Source organism: Oncorhynchus kisutch, linkage group LG11, assembly GCF_002021735.2.
Source record: "Oncorhynchus kisutch isolate 150728-3 linkage group LG11, Okis_V2, whole genome shotgun sequence".
Taxonomy (NCBI): Eukaryota; Metazoa; Chordata; class Actinopteri; order Salmoniformes; family Salmonidae; genus Oncorhynchus; species Oncorhynchus kisutch.
In genome coordinates, this window is record NC_034184.2 from 10,992,792 (window position 1) to 11,015,496 (window position 22,705).

The 22,705-nt window shown below is 44.0% G+C and overlaps 2 protein-coding genes and 1 long non-coding RNA gene across 3 annotated transcripts; 2 read left to right on the forward strand and 1 right to left on the reverse strand.

The window, feature by feature from the left end:
• Positions 1-870: 870 nt before the first annotated feature.
• On the reverse strand, positions 871-4,705 carry LOC116376164 (uncharacterized). Its single transcript, XR_004211556.1, has 3 exons — positions 4,390-4,705; positions 3,865-3,974; positions 871-3,772 (listed from the first exon to the last, which is right to left on the reverse strand). It is a non-coding gene; the product is annotated as an uncharacterized LOC116376164 (long non-coding RNA).
• On the forward strand, positions 4,381-7,794 carry birc5a (baculoviral IAP repeat containing 5a). Its single transcript, XM_020495775.2, has 4 exons — positions 4,381-5,022; positions 5,244-5,353; positions 6,636-6,753; positions 7,567-7,794. The coding sequence occupies exons 1-4, from the start codon at positions 4,777-4,779 to the stop codon at positions 7,657-7,659; spliced, it is 567 nt and encodes a 188-aa protein (XP_020351364.1). The 5' UTR covers positions 4,381-4,776; the 3' UTR covers positions 7,660-7,794.
• A 1,446-nt stretch (positions 7,795-9,240) lies between these two features.
• On the forward strand, positions 9,241-22,470 carry LOC109900060 (transmembrane protein 235-like). Its single transcript, XM_031835263.1, has 4 exons — positions 9,241-9,725; positions 9,900-9,960; positions 10,121-10,258; positions 22,111-22,470. The coding sequence occupies exons 2-4, from the start codon at positions 9,948-9,950 to the stop codon at positions 22,341-22,343; spliced, it is 384 nt and encodes a 127-aa protein (XP_031691123.1). The 5' UTR covers positions 9,241-9,725; positions 9,900-9,947; the 3' UTR covers positions 22,344-22,470.
• The last annotated feature ends 235 nt before the right edge of the window (positions 22,471-22,705 follow it).

Sequence of the window (22,705 nt, forward strand, 5' to 3'; positions counted from 1 at the left end):
CTAGCTCCAACTGCAACCCTAACCCTAGCTTGAGCTGAAACCCTAACCAGAGCTCCAGCTGCAACCCTAACCCTAGCTTCAGCTGCAACCCTAACCCTAGCCTGAATCTCTGAAACCCAGAACTAAAATAATTGCGTCAGATGCTGGATAAGGATCTGGGGAAGATGCATGAGATAAGATACTAACCAGACTAGTGAAGTCTACACCCCTCTAAAGAGGAACTCTCAGCCAAAGCACGGGCCACATGTCCCATCCCCTTCCGACATGAGAAAGATGCAAACACCAGTGAAATAGTGATTTGTCCAAATGATCAGTGACAGAAAAATCAGCAAACCAAAAATGAAGTTCCTTGTGTTGACAGATGCTACGATACCATCCTTTGCTACGTGAGTCTGTCAACAGTCTGTCCTCAATATTACCCTAGCTTCAACCCTAATCCCCTCTCCAGTCACAACCCTAACCCCCATGTGTAATAATGAACTCAGAAAGTCATCAACTCATCGTAGCCGAGTCATTGTTAGCGGATAGCTTCCTTATCATCATAGTGCTGTCAAAGGATACTCACATTAGCAAGCATGATTGGCGGCTGCATCTCAAATGTCACCTATTCCCAACGTAGGGCAGCAGAACTACTTCAGACCACAGACACATGGGTTAATGGCTGGGTCATAAGTTATAGGCCTCTATATGTGAAATAGGAGTGTGATGGGTGTCATTTGAGATTAATACAGGGTTTCCCCTGCAAACCAACCTTGCAGTAACTCGTCAGCTGTAACAAGACTACACGGTCTTGTTACAAGACTACACAGTCTTGTTACAGGACTACATCTAGAAAGAGTATAGTGCTAGCAATCTACAACATTTGCTTAATTCCTTTGTAATATTTCTTTATTTACTCTTTCTGAAACGTTTTGAAAAAATGATACAAATTATCTCTCTGTGTCAAATATATGTTTCGTGTGTGGATAATGTGTTGTCAGTGAAGTGACGATATTCAAATGAATTGTTTCAATTTTACAGGTAGGCTACATTATAAATGCACACAAAACACATGTAAAATATACAACAGCACTTAGTATGTACACATTTGCAAACATGACTTGACCATTCAACATTAACAGAAATAAATGCTGTTGGGGTACAAAAACAGCAGAGGGAGACAAATAATCATTAATTTCTCCTTCACAGGAGAGATGTTGGAGAGTGTATTGGGGATGAAGATGAGGAGCATATGTGAGATGATACCAGTGTCAGAGAATGAGGATGTTATGGATGAGGAGCGTATATGGGATGGTACCAGTGTCAGAGAATGAGGATGTTATGGATGAGGAGTGTATGTGGGATGGTACCAGTGTCAGAGAATTAGGATGTTATGGATGAGGAGCGTATATGGGATGGTACCAGTGTCAGAGAATGAGGATGTTATGGATGAGGAGTGTATGTGGGATGGTACCAGTGTCAGAGAATGAGGATGTTATGGATGAGGAGCGTATATGGGGTGGTACCGGTGTCAGAGAATGAGGATGTTATGGATGAGGAGCGATTGTGGGATGGTACCGGTGTCAGAGAATGAGGATGTTATGGATGGGGAGCGTATGTGGGATGGTACCAGTGTCAGAGAATGAGGATGTTATGGATGAGGAGCGTATGTGGGATGGTACCAGTGTCAGATAATGAGGAGCGTATGTGGGATGGTACCAGTGTCAGAGAATGAGGATGTTATGGATGAGGAGTAGGTGGGATGGTACCAGTGTCAGAGAATGAGGATGTTATGGATGAGGAGTGTATGTGGGATGGTACCAGTGTCAGATAATGAGGATGTTATGGATGAGGAGTGTATGCGGGATGGTACCAGTGTCAGATAATGAGGATGTTATGGATGAGGAGTGTATGTGGGATGGTACCAGTGTCAGAGAATGAGGATGTTATGGATGAGGAGTGTATGTGGGATGGTACCAGTGTCAGAGAATGAAGAAGTTATGGATGAGGAGTGTATGTGGGATGGTCTAAGGCACTGCATCTCGGTACAAGAGGCTTTACTACAGTCCCTGGTTCGAATTCAGGCTGTATCACATCCAACCGGGATTGGGAGTGCCATAGGGCTGTGCACAGTTGGCCCAGCGCGATCTGGGTTTGGCCGGGGTAGGCCTTCATTGTAAATAAGAATTTGTTCTTACCTGACTTGCCAAGTTAAATAAAGGTTAAATTTAAAAAACAACTGGCGGCAACCACAGCTAAATAGCCCAGTACTGTACAACCAACCGTCACGTTGTACATCACCGTATTTTCCCATTCCATCCTAATGGAAACCCAGAGGGTTTTTAGTTTTTCTTGGAATAGAAATTGCAACCAAATTTTGGACACACCTACTCATTCCAGGATTTTTCTTTATTTTTACTATTTTCTATATTGTAGAATAATAGTGAAGACCGCAAAACTATGAAATAACACATGGAATCATGTAGTAACCAAAAAAGCATTAATCAAATCAAAATATATTTGAGATTCTTCAAAGTAGCCACCCTTTGCCTTGATGACAGCTTTGCACTCTTGGCATTCTCTCAACCAGCTTCACCTGGAATGCTTTTCCAACAGTCTTGAAGGAGTTCTCACATATGCTGAGCACTTGTTGGCTGCGTTTCCTTCACTCTGCAGTCCAACTCATCACAATTGGGTTGAGGTCTTGTGATTGTGGAGGGCAAGTCCGCTGATGTGTAGTCCACACACTGCACCTCCACGGCCTCCTTAACCTCCTTCAAACTGGTGTCCCCTACAGTTACCTCAACAGCTGGAGCCTCCCTCTGAGAGACAACGCCACCAGCTGCACTGTGCCTGTAACACACACACACAACCTGAGGCGTTGTGTGAGGGGCCCAGCCAGGATGATGACCATGCAGACATTCAGGCTGACAGGACAGCATACTCTCTGGGTCTATCCATGGCCTGACCCTGGTCTTGCCTCTCACAGTGGCCTACCATCAGTCTCTCTCATGGGCTTGGAGCTGCCTCTCGCTCCCCTGGGAGATCCAGGGCTAGAGTATCTGAGCCGGTGCTATTGTACAGGCCTTTCCTGCCTGCGCACAAACACACACACCACATGCCGCGACACACACCCCTACCTGAAGCTTGCTACCTTACTCCTCCCATACGGCCTCTCCTCATAGGTCCTAACCAGCACCACCCTGCCCCGTCGCCCACTGATACCAAACACTGTGGACCACCATTTGTTCTGGCTAAGGTTACAATAAAAGTGATTGGCTGCTCTGGGCTGTGTAGTACTCTGACACGGAGGCCTGGTCATCCCGGAGGGAGCAGAGACGCCCATTAAGCAGGCTGCAAAGGATCATAGGGGAGTTGATGAGGGCAGCTTCGACGCCGAAGAGGAGCTTGAAGAGGAGAGGCTCCAGGAGAAAATGGCCAACGCCAGGTGAGGATGATGATAATGATGAAAATGGTGGTTGTTGTTGTTGAAGATGTTGGTGTATCACTGCTGTAAACGCAAGCCAACACAGGTTGCATGACCACTCCTGCGCTGTCATTTTCTTCTGAGTCATCATGGTGACCAACAGTAATGACAGGTAGACTAAACTCCAGTCAGTTTCCGTTGGTCAGCAGCGTTATAGAAAGTGAACACCCAGACTGCATCTCGCAGGGAGACGGACCCTCCACCTCAATCAGAGAACACACACCCTTGTATCTGGCTGCCAGCGAATTAGACAACATTTTGAATAGAGCAGGGCCAGGGGACTGGTCAGCTGGGGGAGTGGGAGACCTAAGGAGAGATAACAAGGGGGAGAGGTTTATCAAATATACATTTAATTTTTGCATGGTCAGTCTGAGTAGTTCAAATGAAGAGGTTCATACCTGGGGTGCAGAGTTGGTAGATCGACACAGTACACCCCATCACTCTCACAGACAGCACAGACACACTGCTTGTCCTCACTCCGCACCAAATGATCCACTGGACTAAGGAACTGAAGGACAGCATAGAATAACACAGACAAGAACCAACCAGAGGAGTGTTTCTTGTCCATTAAGAATATCACATACAGCTGACAGCCAGGTTCAAACCCTTACTACAACTTCAGTTTTCATTAATACTCAGTTCACCTGCTGTTCACCTCAGTGTTCATCAATACTCCATTCACCTGCTGTTCACCTCAGTGTTCATCAATACTCAGTTCCTTGTCATGTTTACCTGCTGCTACTCGTGTCAGTGTTAATAAATAATACGTTAATTGTATTACCTATTCGTCTGTGTTTATCATAATCAGTTCACCTGCTATTCACCCGTGTGTAAACAGCGTTCATTAATAATCAGTTCCTTGTCGTTTCATCACCTTTAGTAAATTGAAGTGGGCGAAGTGTAATGTTTGAGATTCAGCCTACCGTCAGTTTCAGTTCTTGTGTGTTGAAGACATACAGCTCGTCGCGCCCAGTACAAATCAACACATCTGCTCCAGCCCAGATCACTATAGTAGCTGCATCCGTCGAAAGACATCGAACTCAGCCAAAGTCTGAACAGCACATCGCTGTTAGCTGTAATAATAACTGGCCAGAACCAAGGAATAATCGGTAAATAGTACGACGCTTTCAAGTAATTTATTTGCTACAAAGTTATGCCCATAATAACTATCTGGAGGTAGTTTCGGCGCTGTAGCTTGCTTGAAATGCATCAGCCAGTTATTGACGGATGCAAAAAAAGCGAACGTTGTTTCTGACAAATCAGCTATCCAAAACTACATTATCCAAGCACCAAGACCGACGTATAATGTCATGACGCTACTAGCCACCCACCAATCAAAACATCGCATGCAAACGTCCGCCGAAATTTCAAAAACATTTTCGTTTGCTTCGGGTGTTGCTATTGTGAGTTTTTTTGCTAGCTATTTTAAACTATTAGTTGAACGCGTTATGGATCCCTTTAGTGAAGACCATACGAAAATGTACTTTTATGAAACCAGATTGAATACATACGTGGGGTGGCCGTTCGAAGAGGGCTGCGCGTGCACTCCAGAGAACGTAAGTTAACGAAACAAACTGGCTAACGTTTGCTAGCTCGGCCATGACTTTCAGAAATGCACGTAGTAGCTAGCTAACTACACAAAGTTGTCCATTATTTGGTGATTCACTTTTCCCAGTTAGGTTACACTAAATTATGCGTATGCAATTGTTTCACTCTGGTCTAATCTACTAGCGAAAACGTTACCACGATTAAGTTAGTTTGTTGCTGTGCATTCCAGATGGCCAAAGCTGGATTCATCCACACACCAACAGAGAACAGCCCGGACATAGCCAAGTGCTTCTTCTGTCTCAAAGAATTGGAGGGCTGGGAGCCAGATGATGACCCAGAGTGAGTTGTAAGACAATGATCATGGCTAAAGAAGCCTATATTGGTTAATTGTGTATTTTATTGCTATTTAGTAGGCTCGCATGGTAAGTGTTTAAGCTAGTTACTACAACATGCATAGACGCTACTTTTCGGTCTGAAAAAAACATAAGGAACGTAGTTATCGTTCATATCAGTGAGAGGTTATTTTCAGAAAATAAACGGTTAAATTACTATGCACCTTTTAGGGTTAGCGTTTCCACAGGGCCATATGTCTATCGCAGCGCTTTCAGACCCCAGGCGGAAGAAAGAGGTGACCGCCTTTACTAATTAGCCATCTAGCGTGCACCTAACACTTGTGTGGAACCGAAGGACTACATTAAAATGGTGCAAGACCCCAATGACGCTGCCCATGTTAAAACGACCTTTTGGTCACTAGAGGCCTCTATCATTATCTATTGCTACAACTGTGATAAGGACAGTTAAAACAGAAAGTGTATATTTTACATTTTAAATTATTTTCATATGAAAGTGAAGGGTTGTATGTTTCTAGAACCGTATTGCAGTTTAGTTTATTGGTCTTTCAGCAATACCGGTTCTTAAAAACAGTTGTCATTAAACACTGCATTATTTTTCTGTTACCATAATAAGCATCCATGTTAAATAAATTCAACTCATTGCACATTGCTAAAAATGTCTGCCAGAGCCAGTTTACCTCTGAAAATAACACAAGGTCCTTGAACCCTGACCTTAAGGAGTAATGGCAGGCCAGACTATGCTCATTAAGCATACATTCTTGGGATAGCTAGCTACATACTCTGAAGAGGTCTGTGTGTAACTACAAGGTTGCTTGTTAATGCCTGATTCATCAGCCGGTGATCACTCGGTAACACTAACATACCATCTGAGATATAGCAATACAATAATTTGAAAAGGGTCCTTTTTTAGGACCTCTGCGAGACAATGTTGATTAAAAATCAAATTTGAACTCTACTGGTTGTCTAGTAGTTTCTTTATTTTAGACAAAATATCACCTGATGCATGCATGTATTTACATCTTTGCATGTTTCAGGTGCTAGAAATCTGGACACACTACCGCCTAGCTATCACCAGATAATGAATCAGGCTATGGGTAGTGAATGTCTAGCCTCTGCCCAGTGAGTGAAGACTGGGAGCTGAGGCTAGTTCAAGCTCAGATCTGGCTGTTCCTCCTCAATTGCTAAACTAGAAATAGGATACAATTTTGTTGTTTCTATTGATCCCTTGCTAGCGTTTTCTCCTCATCATGGCATGACTCTTGTTTCAGGAAGGAGCATAAGTCTCATTCACCCAGCTGCAACTTCATCTCCCTGAAGAAGAGTGTGAATGACCTGACTGTGGAAGAGTTCCTCAAACTCCAGAAAGAGAAGCAGAAATTCCACATTGTAAGTTGACATTCCACATTCTATGTTGAGCTAGGTCTTTGGAAATCCCCGTAACAATTATACCTATTGCCAATATTGATAACTAAGTAGGTTTAGTGCTCCTCCTATTGTGTGATTTACTGTATATGGGTAGAACAAGAATATCAACAATTACATATTTTATAAACTTTTATTTAATCAGGGGATCACAATTGAGACCAGGGTTTCCTTTTTAATGGTGCCCAGAGGACCTAAAATAAAAGAGAACTACAAGATACAATAAGAAATGCATTACATTAGAACATCACAGACATCATAAATATTTATTAAAGTCAATCAAAACAATTGCACACCTGTGAACTCATTTCTCATCTTGGTTTTAAACTGCCCTAGTGGTACCAGGGAATCCAAATGTAGTGAATTTTGTAATTGATTCCAAAAAGGTGGAGCATTAAACTAAGTGAACAGGTTTGGTATCACTTTTTTATACTTTAACAACAAAGTTTGGTAAGTCAGAAGCTTGTATAATAGAGCTTTGTAAACAAAAGGGGAGTAATGAAAGGATCTCCAGGACTTTAATGAGGACCGACCAACCTTTTGATACAGTGTTATGTATTAAAACTAATAGGAGTACATTAAGCCTGGTTTTGCTGCAGATCAAACACTCCATCCCAGGTCTCTACTAGTGCTGACAATCCATCAGGTGATCAAATGTGTCCTATAAATACAGGCCTCTCTAAGTGGAAAATATAGGCATACTGTATCTCTAAGATATGTGTGTGTGGAAAATTCTGAATATGCCAGATTGAAATGGCTTCTATTTTCTTATCACAGAAAAAGTATTGCAATGAGGCCATCACTAAGTTTGAGGAGGCGGCAAAAAGCAGAAGAGGTGAGATCATCAAGACTGCCATGGATGAAGAGTGATGTGGAGGGACCTGTTTGAGTACTTTATAAATGTTCTGCTCTGGAGTAATCATTGCTAGTGCAGTAGCCTAATGTACATATTCTGTCTGTCCGCATTAGCTAAGTGTTTTTACCAATAAATATTTTATTTCCCAATTTGACTCTTGTGATCTATTTGTCATGTATTGTGTTAATTTGATTGAACATATAAACTGGGTATGTGATAATCTACTGGTAAACCTGCTAGCATACTCTAACACTTTACACATGGCCATTATGGACAACTGGTGTCAAACAAATATTACAGCGACCTACGATGTAGGGTGTTTGCCTTTCATGCCAGCAACCCGGGCTAGCTTCCCTACCCCACCAGTTGCAGCTGGGTGAATGGTGGGGTAGGGAAGCTAGCCCGGGTTGCTGGCATGAAAGGCAAACACCCTACACATCGTAGGTCGCAGTAATATTTGTTTGACACCAGTTGACCATAATGGCCATGTGTAAAGTGTTAGAGTTGCGTAAATTCGAATCTGGTATCAGGATAAATATAACAATGAGTCACCGATTGTATACTATGTTTTTATTAGCTACGTAATAAATGGCAAATGCAACTTTCGTATATACGGGCTCACTGTAATACCACACAGGGCAGAACAGAGAACTGACAGGATGTATGTAAACAGTGTTCTTATACTGTGATGGACATAGTTCCAACCCATCTGTTGGCCTATCACAGTAGAGGCTGGGCGTGGTATCTTACAAAGTTGTGATAGGGAGGGGTGGTCATCACGAGGTTTAACTGAGATGGAAAAATACTGAGCAACACAATAGCAGGAACTGAGCAACTGTTATAACTAGGCTGCGATACCAGAACAGTAAGAATCTATACATCGACAGAGGGAGGACTCCAAGAAGCGCCAAGAGGCGGGGACCCGTCTGAGCACCCTCAATAGGCCGAGCAAGTTTAAACCACGCCCAGCCTCTACTGTGATAGGCCAACAGATGGGTTGGAACTATGTCCATCACAGTAGAGGCTGGGCGTGGTTTAAACTTGCTCGGCCTATTGAGGGTGCTCAGACGGGTCCCCACCTCTTGGCGCTTCTTGGAGTCCTCCCTCTGTCGATGTATAGATTCTTACTGTTCTGGTATCGCAGCCTAGTTATAACAGTTGCTCAGTTCCTGCTATTGTGTTGCTCAGTATTTTTCCATCTCAGTTAAACCTCGTGATGACCACCCCTCCCTATCACAACTTTGTAAGATACAGCAAGTCACACCATGTGCTCAATATTTTTACATACAAACACAAGGACAAAGCATCTGCTGGGTTGTTATCTACAGTTTTGCAACATGCAGGTCACACCATGTTACTCAGTTCTTGTCACCCACACAAACAGGCAAGTAGCAAGCAGTTGTTTAATCTCATGATGCTCCAGTGCACAAATGCAGATACCTCACACAACCAACATCAGATAATATTTAATCATATACATGGTAATGGCTATAATGTAAAACACAAAATCCCACAAAAGGGAGAGACACTTGTGCGCCTGGAACCCATAAAATAAGAGGACCCACCTGCTATGTACTCTGCCGCTGCTTGGAAATGTTATTCCTCAACGGTAGTGGTCAATTCTGCTTCACGCCTCATCCTCGTAACGTTGTTAAAGCTCTTGAGCGGTGAACAAGATACACCGTAAAAGAGTGTCTTCCTGGAGAAATGGGAATAAAGATTCACAGCGGAGATTTTGATTAGTTGTGATATTTTACTACTAACTTCACTATAATCTGAATTACTTTAGCCTTTTACTGGCATTCACCCCTCTAGTCAACAACATAAATAGTGTAGAAATAGGGCGTTACCTGTCCTTATATCCGTGGGGAGTTGAATAGCGGCGTACGTGTTTTTTTCTCGGAGCAAATACCTTACATCTATCAGGCTGTTCTCTGGTGATCACTGCGGGCATCTTCGGTATGCTCAGTTTTGCGTTCCAGGCGGCAGCGACTGGGAGTACATTATTAAGGTGAACAGAACCAACCAGACCAATACAGAGGTTTTGGATTCCAATTCCAGACTATGGTTAATTTAGAAGGTATGTGTATACCGATGCGTGTGTATTTTGTCATTTGAAACCAATGCCTTGCTTAGATGGATGACTATATAGTATAAGGTAGGCTAGGCCTATTTGTTATCCGACATCTTTCCTGTAGCAAGACAGTTTTATGGTCACAATGAAAACGGAATAATGAATTATCCATCTTTCCAGGTCAAAAGGTGTTTCACATTTAACTCCTCCAGCTTCTCTGAACCTGCGATGCGCATGTTGAGTGAGTTTACCTGTCCATTATCACCTTAACCATTGTAAAATAAAACACTAACAGCTATTGTTATTTTGGACATTTTGAATAGATTATGTTATTGATGAAACCTCTATCTGTGTGTCAAGTATGCTCCTATAGTTGGAATGTTGTGTGTCTGTTTCACCAGACATGCACAGTGTGAGTGTGGTCTTCCTCCCTCTTAGCCTGGTCCTTCTACTGTTTGGAGGAATATGTGGCTTGATCAGTTCCCTGCCCTGGGGCCCCGCCCTCCTCACTAGCACCGTCTCCTATCTCTTCTTCTGCAGTAAGTGTGGCCTCCATCATCATCATTATCTCTCGGTCTTAGGGCCCAAACACCAAGTCTTAGTTCTGCCAAGCCAACTCCTTGTTACTCATTGTCATGTTTGGCATGACAAGAAGTTGACATTATGGCACACAAGTAGATATGGGATAAGGGGAAGGCTACCTAACACCTACAGGCCCAAGTCCAAAATTCACTCCTATGCAGCATACTACCATCCATATAGCCTTTTAAAGCAGCGTTAACCAACTCCAGTCCTCCACTACTCCCAACAGCCCAACTCCAGTCCCCCACTACCCCCGGTAGCCCCACTCCAGTCCCTCACTACCCCCGGTAGCCCCCCTCCAATACCTCACTCCAGTCCCCCACTACCCCCGGTAGCCCCCCTCCAGTACCCCACTCCAGTCCCTCACTACCCCATGGTAGCCCCCCTCCAGTACCCCCCTCCAGTCCCTCACTACCCCCGGTAGCCCCACTCCAGTAGCCCAACTCCAGTACCTGCGGTAGCCCAACTCCTCCAGTACCTCAATAGCCCAACAGCCCAACTCCTGTCCCCCACTTCCTCCAATAGCCCAACTCCTGTCCCCCACTTCCTCCAATAGCCCAACTCCAGTCTCCCCTTGTAGGCCAACTTCAGTAACCCCGGTGAGAGAGGGAGCAAGAGATAGAGAATTGAGAGATGAGGGTACATAGACAGAGTTGGAGAGATGAGATTTTATTTTATTTCACCTTTATTTAACCAGGTAGGCCAGTTGAGAACAAGTTCTCATTTACAACTGCGACCTGGCCAAGTGTGACAGTGAGACATAAACAACAACAACAGAGCTACACATGGGATAAACACATGTACAGTCAATAACACAATATAAAATCAGTGTACAGTGTGTGCAAATGAGGTAAGGCAATAAATAGGCCATAGTGGCAAAGTAATTACAGTTTAGCAATTAACACTGGAGTGATAGATGTGCAGAAGTGCAAGTAGAAATACTGGTGTGCAAAAGTGGTGTGCAGAGAAAAAAAAATGCTGGTGTGCAGAAAAACAAACATAAATATGGGGATGAGGTAGTTGGTTGGATGGGCTATTTACAGATGGGCTGTGTACAGCTGCAGCGATCGGTAAGCTGCTCTGACAGCTGATGCTTAAAGTTAGTGAGAGAGAGATAAGTCTCCAACTTTAGTGATTTTTGCAATTCGTTCCAGTCATTGGCAGCAAAGAACTGGAAGGAAAGGCGGCCAAAGGAGGTATTGGCTTTGGGACTGACCAGTGAAATATTCCTGCTGGAGCGCGTGCTACGGGTGGGTGTTGCTATGGTGAGCTGAGATAAGGCAGAGTTTTAGATGACCTGGAGCCAGTGGGTTGGTGACGAATATGTAGCGAGGACCAGTCAACGAGAGCATACAGGTCGCAGTGGTGTGAGGTATATGGGGCTTTGGTGACAAAATGGATGGCACTGTGTGTTAGGAATTTTATGAATAAATGACTAAACAATATCCCCCTTTCAAATAGAACTGTAACTAAGTAAATTTATACTCTGTTTTATTATATCTGATTAACAATATGAATTCATAAGTGAGGGATTGTGGAGCCTGAAACAGGGTAATTAAATAAATACCATTCCAGCCAGGTTGGAGAAGATTGGAAGTGTTTTTTTTAAGTAAGCAGAAAGGGTAATTAACCTATGGTTGAACCGACTCAACTTAGCACTGGAATGTTTAGATAAGACATTGTGTGTTTTCTTAGGTTTTCCATTAGCTGGAACTGTCTGCTGAAGGGTGATGGATGAAAAATCTTCTGAAGTTATCTCGAATGAACTTTTGAACTGTTGGGAGAAAATATTTTATGACCTGTGACGTCATATTTTGTATATAAACTGTTGTTCATGGTTACATGGCAGCGACCTCCGAGAATAAATACTATTATCTATTTTTGATAAGACTGGTCTCTGTCTATTTTATGCAAATAAGAATCTTACAAATTCTCATAAAATAGACTAAGTGAATTCAATTAATGAAAACATATTGGAATAATTAAATTATACGAACACTGTGATAGACTGCATCCAAGTTGCTGAGGAGAGTGTTGGAGGCTATTTTGTAAATGACATCGCCGAAGTCAAGGATCGGTAGGATAGTCAGTTTTACGAGGGTATGTTTGGCAGCATGAGTGAAGGAGGCTTTGTTGCGAAATAGGAAGCCAATTCTAGATTTAATTTTGGATTGGAGATGCTTATGTGAGTCTGGAAGGAGAGTTTATAGTCTTGCCAGACTCCTAGGTATTTATAGTCCACATATTCTAAGTCAGAACCGTCCAGAGTAGTGATGGCAGGCAGGGATCGGTTGAAGAGCATGCATTTAGTTTTACTAGCATTTAAGAGAAGTTGGAGGCCACAGAAGGAGTGTTGTATGGCATTGAAGCTTGTTTGGAGGTTTGTTAACACAGTGTCCAAAGAAGGGCCAGAAGTATACAGAATGGTGTCGTCTGCGTAGAGGTGGATCAGAGAATCACCAGCAGCAAGAGTGACATTGATATATACAGAGAAAAGAGTCGGCCCGAGAATTGAACCCTGTGGCACCCCCATAGAGACTGCCAGAGTTCTGGAGTTCTGGATGATACGAAAGAGAAGTTGAACAGACTTGTAATAGGGGTTGCAACAATGGCGGCGAATAATTTTAGAAAGAGAGGGTCCAGATTGTCTAGCCCAGCTGATTTGTAGGGGTCCAGATTTTGCAACTCTTTCAGAACATCAGCTGTCTCGACTTGGGTGAAGGAGAAGTGTGGGGGGCGGAGTGCTTGGGCGAGTTGCTGCGGGTGTGCAGAGCTGTTGGGGTAGCCAGATGGAAAGCATTGTCCAGCCGTAGAGAAATGCTTAATGAAATTCTCGATTATCGTGGATTTATTTATCGGTGGTGACAGTGTTTCCTAGCCTCAGTGCAGTGAGCAGCTGGGAGGAGGTGTTCTTATTCTCCATGGACTTTACAGTGTCCCAAAACATGGAGAGTTGAGGGGATGGCGAGAGATATGTAGAGATGAGTGGATGAAGAGCGAGATGGAGAGATCAGGGTATGGAGGGAGTGAGAGAAATGGAGTGATGAGAGATGGAGAGATCAGGGTATGGAGAGAGATGAGGGTAATAGGGAGTGAGGGTATTGAGATAGAGAGGACGGTATGAAGAGAGAGAAATGGAGAGATGAAGGTATGGAGAGATTGATGGAGAAATGAGGATATGGAGAGAGAGATGGAGAGGAGGATATGGACAGAGATGGAGAGAGATGAGGGTATGGAGAAAGAGATGGAGAGGTGAGGGTGTGGAGAGGGAGAGATGAGGGTATGGAGATAGATGGATGATGACACAGTACATTGTTTATTATCTTTATGGAGAGGTACTTGGAGCTGGAGTTGTAAAGACCTTCACTTTTACCACTAATTGTTTTTTTGACCAACCAAATCTGATCTTTTGGCCAATCAGATCTGATCTTTGACCAGTCATCGGGCAAAAGATCAGATTGAGCTGCCTGTGTAAATGCAACCTGAGTTGAACATAAATGAATTGGACATCACTCTGGAAAATGTCCTATTCATTGTTGATGGACTGTATTACAAGGATTCCTTATCTTTAAAAGAATAGTGACTTGAGGTAGAGTGTTGTGTACTGTTTTTATCCAATTAAGAGTGACCAATGCAGCGGCTACAGCCCGTCTAATGCTCAGCTCCTGACCAATGTGCGTCGCCTTAGAATTAGTGGACCAGACATTCTAGATTCTACTAATTCTAACTCTATGACGTGTCCCTCCCTACTGCTGCCCTTCTCGCCCTGTGACCCTCACAGTCAGGCCTGGAATAACCCTGATAAAGAAAGCCATGTAATGCAAGAGAACAGAGTTAACGAAAATCTTCATGCCTTTAGCCCTAATCAACAGCACATGGCAAAGTGGGAAATGGGATCAAGGCTGGAATTTGATTTGACTTTCTACCTCTGTGAATTTGGTTTGTCTTTGTGCCATGTGTCTTTCTTTCTCAGCTGTGGTCACTCTCCGTGTTACACTATTGTGTGGTGCCTTCTCTCATCCTTCTCTCGCTTCATTTCGCTCTTCTGTCTTCTCGCACGTTTGTATTGCTTTTCTGTCTTCTCGCACGTTTGTATTGCTTTTCTGTCTTCTCTCGCTCGCTTCATATCGCTTTTCAGTCTTCTCTCTCTCGCTTTATATCGCTTTTCTGTCTTCTCTCTCGCATGCTTTATATCACTCTTCTGTCTTCTCTCTCGCTCGCTTCATATCGCTTTTCTGTCTTCTCTCGCTCGCTTCATATCGCTTTTCTGTCTTCTCTCTCGCTCGCTTCATATCGCTCTTCTGTCTTCTCTCTCGCTCGCTTCATATCGCTCTTCTGTCTTCTCTCTCGCTCGCTTCATATCGCTCTTCTGTCTTCTCTCTCGCTCGCTTCATTTCGCGCTTCTGTCTTCTCTCGCCCGCTTCATATCGCTTTTCTGTTTTCTCTCTCGCTCGCTTCATATCGCTTTTCATTTCTGCTAACGAACATCGTTGTCTCTAACATCTCAGCCCAAAATCATCTCCACCAATCATTGGACAGGCTGATAAGCAGTTGATTGTATTCCCTGTGGTGCTGTCTGGGTATTTCTCCTCTTGGGTAGTAATTCTGATCACTTTAATATTTCAGTCCTGTGTGAATAAACCATCTGTGTAATTACACGCACACACCCCTTCCACTCCTCCTGTCTCTCTGCTCATGACACCCTTGGGTGATATAGGGATAAAGAAAAACAACCCCCACCTAGCCCCCCTGCCAGCAATATGTGGTGATTTGGGCTGCTTGGTGCAGGGAGCCAGATACAAAAATGTTCTAGTTTATTGACTTTGCCTAGGCCTCTCAGCCGGAACCAAAGACCAGTTTGTCCATGGCAACATAATGGGACTCTGAGAGCTCTTAAACTTTGATGTCATCCGATGGTGCCTGCGTCAGTCTACGTCTTCTTTCTCCCATTCTCTCATTCTGATATGTGGGTTTTATAGTTTTGCTGTTGTATTCATGTCTAGTCTGCCTAGAGTCCATTAAAGATTAAACACAATGCAACATCAAAAGGCTCCTCTTTCCCTGGCTGTGTTTTTTGAGCCTAAGCTTTTATGTGTAAGATGCTGTCTAAGTGGCTGTGGCATCTTTATCCTTCATTGAGGGGATCCTGTAAAGTGCTCTCCAAGCCAGGTGTACGGCATAAGAGCGTGTACATACTTTGTGCTTATGTGAACCAGAATGTTTCATCTCCCTCTCTAACTCCTTGTGTGCACATTTGGTATATTAGCAATGCCTTACTGTTAGTGTGTGTCAGATTCAGTGTTTAATAGTCATATGTACAGGGTTGCAGTTGTGATTGCAGGGTACAGTGAAACCTTAGGCTTCGAGCTCCAACATGCAGGACTAGTGAAATAATAAACAAAACTATAGAAACTATGGCACTATACACATAACTGTAGCAGTAATTAATAAAGTACTGTCCTTTGGGGTGTAGGCAGAGTAAAGACTGTTGACCATACCTCAGGACTACCTGGCCTGATGACCCCTCGCGGTCCCTAGTCCACCTAGTCGTGCTGCTGACCCAGTTTCTGCTGTTCTGCCTGCGGCCGTGGAATCTTGACCTGTTCACTGGATCCTCCCCCACGCATGCTGTCTCGACCTCTGAATGCTCAGCTATGAAAAGCCAACTGACATTAACTCCCGAGGTGCTGATCTCAAATCAAAATCGCCCTCTACCGTAGGACCATGCCTCAGGACTACCTGGCATGATGACTCCTTGTTGTCCCCAGTCCACCTGGCCGTGCTGCTGCTCCAGTTTCAACTGTTCTGCTTGCGGCTATGGAATCCTGACCTGTTCACCGGATGTGCTACCTGTCCCAGACCTATTATTTGACCATGCTTGTCATTTATGAACATTTGAACATCTTGGCCATGTTCTATTATAATCTCCACCCGGCACAGCCAGATGAGGACTGGCCACCCCTCATAGTCTGGTTCCTCTCTAGGTTTTTGGCCTTTCTAGGGAGTTTTTCCTAGTCAACGTGCTTCAACACCTGCATTGCTTGCTGTTTGGGGTTTTAGGCTGGGTTTCTGTACAGCACTTTGAGATATCAGCTGATGTACAAAAGGCTATATAAATACATTTGATTTGATTTGACTCTACAACCACTGTGATTATTAGTTGACCCTGCTGGTCTTCTATGGATATCCTGAAGAACAATCTGGCCTTAAGATCTGTGTACTCTTATAATCTTCACCTGACATAGCCAGAAGAGGACTGACCACCCCTTAGAGCCTGGTTCCTCTCCAGGTTTCTTCCTAGGTTCCTACCTTTCCAGGGAGTTGTTCCTATCCACTATGCCTCTACATCTGCATTGCTTGCTGTTTGGGGTTTTAGGCTCAGTTTCTGTATAAGCACTTTGTGACAACTGCTGTTGTAAAAGGGCTCTATAAATAAATTGTATTGATTGATTGAGGGGGTGGGGTAATGACCATAGGGGGAGCAGCATGACCATTGAGGGGGGTGTGGGGACCAAGTCCAATAAAACAACATCTTAATAAAGTAATATACATATTAAGAACTGCAACAGTGATGAATGTTGTTGGAGTGGGGGGCAGAGTAAAGGTCTGTTACGGAGGGCAGCAAGAGAGAGAATATCCATAGGGGGAGCAGCAGGTAAGGTTTGACTGTTGATGGTGCGGGGGGGAATGTCCATAGGGGGAGCAGCAGGTAAGGTTTGACCATTGATGGTGCGGGGGGGGAATGTCCATAGGGGGAGCAGCAGGTAAGGTTTGACCGTTGATGGTGCGGGGGGGAATGTCCATAGGGGGAGCAGCAGGTAAGGTTTGACCGTTGATGGTGCGGGGGGGGGGGGGGATGTCCATAGGGGGAGCAGCAGGTAAGGTTTGACCGTTGATGGTGCGGGGGGGGGGGGGGGGGGGAATGTCCATAGGGGGAGCAGTAGGTAAGGTTTGACCGTTGATGGTGCGGGGGGGGGGAATGTCCATAGGGGGAGCAGCAGGTAAGGTTTGACCGTTGATGGTGCGGGGGGGAATGTCCATAGGGGGAGCAGCAGGTAAGGTTTGACCGTTGATGGTGCGGGGGGGAATGTCCATAGGGGGAGCAGCAGGTAAGGTTTGACCGTTGATGGTGCAGGGGGGGAATGTCCATAGGGGGAGCAGCAGGTAAGGTTTGACTGTTGATGGTGCGGGGGGGGGGGGTAAATGTCCATAGGGGGAGCAGCAGGTAATGTTTGACCGTTGATGGTGCGGGGGGGGAATGTCCATAGGGGGAGAAGCAGGTAAGGTTTGACCGTTGATGGTGCGGGGGGGAATGTCCATAGGGGGAGCAGCAGGTAAGGTAGTGACCGTTGATGGTGCGGGGGGGAATGTCCATAGGGGGAGCAGCCGGTAAGGTTTGACGGTTGATGGGCGGGGGGGGGAATGTCCATAGGGGGAGCAGCAGGTAAGGTTTGACCGTTGATGGTGCGGGGGGGAATGTCCATAGGGGGAGCAGCAGGTAAGGTTTGACCGTTGATGGTGCGGGGGGGGAATATCCATAGGGAGAGCAGCAGGTAAGGTTTGACGGTTGATGTTGCGGGGAGAGAATATCCATAGGGGGAGCAGCAGGTAAGGTTTGACCGTTGATGGTGTGGGGGGGAATGTCCATAAGGGGAGAAGCAGGTAAGGTAGTGACCATTGAGGGTGCGGGGGGGAATGTTCATAGGGGGAGCAGCAGGTAAGGTAGTGACCGTTGATGGTGCGGGGGGGAATGTCCATAGGGGGAGCAGCAGGTAAGGTAGTGACCGTTGAGGGTGCGGGGGGGAATATCCATAGGGGGAGTAGTGGGGGGAGGGAGGAGCGAATAGCTGACTAGTGGTGGCTATTTACCAGCCTGATGGTCTGTGGGTAGAAGATATTGGCCAGTCTCAGTTTTTGCTATGATGCTCCTGTACTGATTATAACATCTACAGAAAATACAGAAATGGCAATGGTGGAGCTGTTGCTGTTTATATTCAAGACCACATTCCTGTACAGATTAGAGAGGATCTCTAGAGAGGATCTCTTTAAATACTGTTGAAGTAATATGGCTACAGGTTCATCTGCCTCACCTAAAGTCCATTCTGGTGGGAAGCTGCTATAGACCACCAAGTACTAACGGTCAGTATCTGGATAACGTGTGAAATGCTTGATAATGTATGTGATATCAACAGAGGTATATTTTGTGGGTGATTTCAATATTGACTGGCTTTCATTATGCTGCCCACTCAAGAAAAGTTCTAAAGGCTGGGCCTAATATAGTGTATAGGAGGTCATACAAGAGGTGTTGTGGTGATTCCTGTGTTGTTGATTTAAATATTTGCTGGTCTGTGGTGTGTAATGAGGAGCAGCCAGATGCTGCACTTGACACATTTATGAAATTGCTTATTCCAGCATGCACCCATTAATGCAATGACTGTAAAAACTGTTAAATTCCCATGGATTGATGAGGAATTGACAAAATGTTATGGTTGATAGGGATGAGAAAAAGGAATGGCAAATAAGTCTGGCCTCACAACCGATTGGCAAATTTATTGCAAATTGAGAAATCATAAGAATTCAAATAAGAAACTATACTATGAAACAAAGATAATTGACATAAAGAATGATAGTAATCAGAGGGCTGATATAAATACTATGCATGCCAGTCTCTCTAGGCTAAGAGTTGAGGAGAGTCTGACTGCATAACTTCTTCTTTTAATAAGAAACATTAATGTGTTGTTAATCCCAAATAGTTTGCATTGTCAATTCACACACCAATCCCAGCAGACATGACACCAGGGGTGTCAGTCCCCAAATCCAGAACAAATTCAAGAAAACGCACAGTATTATATAGAGCTATAATTGCATGGAACTTCCTTCCATCTCATATTGCTAAAATAAACAGCAAATCTGGTTTCAACAAACAGATAAAGCAACAACTCGCAGCACAACGCCTCTCCCCTATTTGACCTAGATAGTTGTGTGTATACATTGATATGTAGGCTACGTGTGCCTTTGCATTTTTTTATGTACTTTTGTCTTTGAGCTGTTCTTGTCTATTGATGTTCTGTATTATGTCATTCTGTATTATGTTTGATGTTTTGTGTGGACCCCAGGAAGAGTAGCTGCTGCTTTTGCAACAGCTAATGGGGATCCTAATAAAATACAAATACCAAAATACCAATAGTAAAAAGCTTTAAATGTAAAATGGTAAAAAGACAAACTCAGCTCCATCATTCATTGAATAAATAGCTCATTCATCACAAAACCCACTGATATTGACAATTACTTGAATTATGTTTTCATTGGCAAGATTAGCAAACATAGGCATGACATGCCAGCAACAAATGCTGACACTACACATCTAAGTATAACTGATCGAATTATGAATGACAAGCATTGTGGAAGAGGTGAAAAAAGTATTGTTGTCTATCAACAATGACAGGCCACCGGGGTCTGACAACTTGGATGGAAAATTACTGAAGATAATAGTGGACAATATTGCCACTCCTATTTGCCATGTCTTCAATCTAAGCCTAATAGAACGTGTGTGTGTGCCCTCAGGCCTGGAGGGGGAAAAAAGTAATGCTGATACCCAAGAATATTAAAGCCCCCTTAATGGCTCAAATATCAGACAAATCAGTCTGTTACCAACCCTTAGTAAACCTTTGGGAAAAAAATGGTGTTTGACCAGATAAAATCCTAACGGACTTTCAGTAGGCTTTATAGGGAAGGACTATCAACAAGCACTTCACTTACACAATTGACTGATGATTGGCTTAGAGAAATGTATGATTGTGGGAGCTTTTTTGTTAGACTTCAGTGCTGCTTTTGACAATATCGATCATAGTCTGCTGATGGAAAAAAAATGTGTTATGGCTTTACACCCCCCTGCTATATTATGGATAAAGAGTTACCTGTCTAACAGAACACAGAGGGTAGAATCAGGAATTCCACAGGGCAGCTGTCTAGGCCCCTTACTTTTTTCAATCTTTACTAATGACATGCCTCTGGCTTTAACCTCACTAGGGTATGTGGAGCGTCCCACCTGGCCAACATCCAGTGAGACTGCAGAGCGCCAAATTCAAATACAGAAATACTCATTATAAAAATTCAGAAAACATACAAGCATTTGAAATAGGTTTAAATATTAACTTCTTGTGAATCCAACCACGGTGTCAGATTTTTAAAATGCTTTACGGCGAAAGCATACTTTAAGATTATTTGAGAACATCGCCCAGCAGACATTACAAATAGTTTCAAACAGTAACCAGCCAAGTAGAAGAGTTGCACAAGTCAGAAATAGAGATTAAATTAATCACTTACCTTTGATGATCTTCATATGGTTGCACTCAGAAGACATTCATTTACTCAATAAATGTTCCTTTTGTTCGATAAAGTCTCTATATCCAAAAACCTCTGTTTTGTTTGCACGTTTTCTTCAGTAATCCACAGGCTCAAACGCAGTTACAACAGGCAGACAAAAAAATCCAAATTGTATCCGTAAAGTTCACAGAAACATGTCAAACGATGTTTATATTCAATCCTCAGGTTGTTTTTAGCCTAAATAATCGACAATATTTCAACCGGACAATAACGTCATCAATATAAAAGGTAAACAAGAAAGGCACTCTCTCGGTCGCGCGCATGAAGAAGCTCTGTGACACGGCAGGGTCCACTCATTCAGACTGTCCTTTTTCAGAATACAAGCCTGAAACAATTTCTAAAGACTGTTGACATCTAGTGGAAGGCATAGGAACTGCAATTTGATTCCTAAGTCAATGGATACTGTAATGGCATTGAATAGAAAACTACAAAAACCAAAAAAAATCCTACTCCCGGAATGGATTATGTTATACTCACAGACACTATTTTAACAGTTTTATTTTTTATTTTACCTTTATTTTACTAGGCAAGTCAGTTAAGAACAAATTCTTATTTTCAATGACAGCCTAGGAACAGTGGGTTAACTGCCTGTTCAGGGGCAGAACGACAGATTTGTACCTTGTCAGCTCGGGGATTCGAACTTGCAACCTTTCGGTTACTAGTCCAATGCTCTAACCACTAGGCTGCCCTGCCGCCAGTCTTGGAGACTTTAGAGTGTTTTCCATCCAAATCTAGCAATTATATGCATATCATATCTTCTGGGCCCGAGTAGCAGGCAGTTTAATTTGGGCACGCTTTTCATCCAAAATTCCGAATGCTGCCCCCTACCCTAGAGAAGTTAAGTAATGACTCAACACTATACACATGTTACTACAGCAAGTGAAATCACTGCAACACTTAACAAAGAGCTTGCTGACATGTTGTCAGCAGCATACCACCCTGCATCCCACTGCTGGCTTGCTTCTGAAGCAAAGCAGGGTTGGTCCTGGTCAGTCCCTGGATGGGAGGCCAGATGCTGCTGGAAGTGGTGTTGGAGGGCCAGTAGGAGGCACCCTTTCCTCTGGTCTAAAAAAAATATCCCAATTCCCCAGGGTAGTGATTGGGGACATTACCCTGTGTAGGGCGCTGTCTTTCGGCTGGGATGTTCAACGGGTTAAATGACTCCGTGGTTACTAAAGATCCCATGGAACTTATTTACAATTGGCTCATTCATCTTCTCTCCCCTGTAACTATTCCCCAGGTTGTTACTGTAAATGAGAATGTGTTCTCAGTCAACTTACTCCCAGCTGGTGTTGCTGAAAAGCTTCAAAGTGAGCATCAACTACTCCCAGCTGGTGTTGCTGACACGCTTCAAAGTGAGCCCCAGCTACATCAATTACTCCCAGCTGGTGTGTGTGTTTATTTATGGTGTGTGTTTCCTCAGGTGTCCTGACCCTCTCCGGTGTCAGCCTGTACATCAGCAACTCCGAGCAGGCACTGGCAGAGACCGAGAGTCTGGTGGGGGCTGAGCGTCTGGCCCAGGTGGTCAGCACCTCATTCGAGCTGGTCCCTGGGCCTGGCTGTCCTTCTGCCTGGAGGTCCTCACTGGCCTGCTGCTGGCTGCCCACCCCGCCCTCCAGAGCGGCTCACCGGGCCACGGCATACCCTCTGTCCTAACCCAAGAGCCAGGCCCTACAGAAGTGTCACAAGGACTGTACCTTCAATTTTCAAATTATTTTTATGTGCTCGTCTCTGGCACCACAAATGAATTTCCCTCTGGAGAAATAAAGTTCTTTATTACATATTTATTCATCCTAAATGCAGTATGTGGTTTATAGTCTGTGGGTAAAACAGCTGTCATTTAATGCCATCTTGTGGTCTGATAAGTTACTACATTTCAATTGGCAAAGGCCCTCAAATATGAAATTGCTTATTGTGGTCCTATAATGTAGGATGAGAAATGCAACACCAGAATTACTGGCCTCAACCACATCAGTCTGAATGGCTGTTATCTGTCACGGAGTTGCATTTTAGAACAT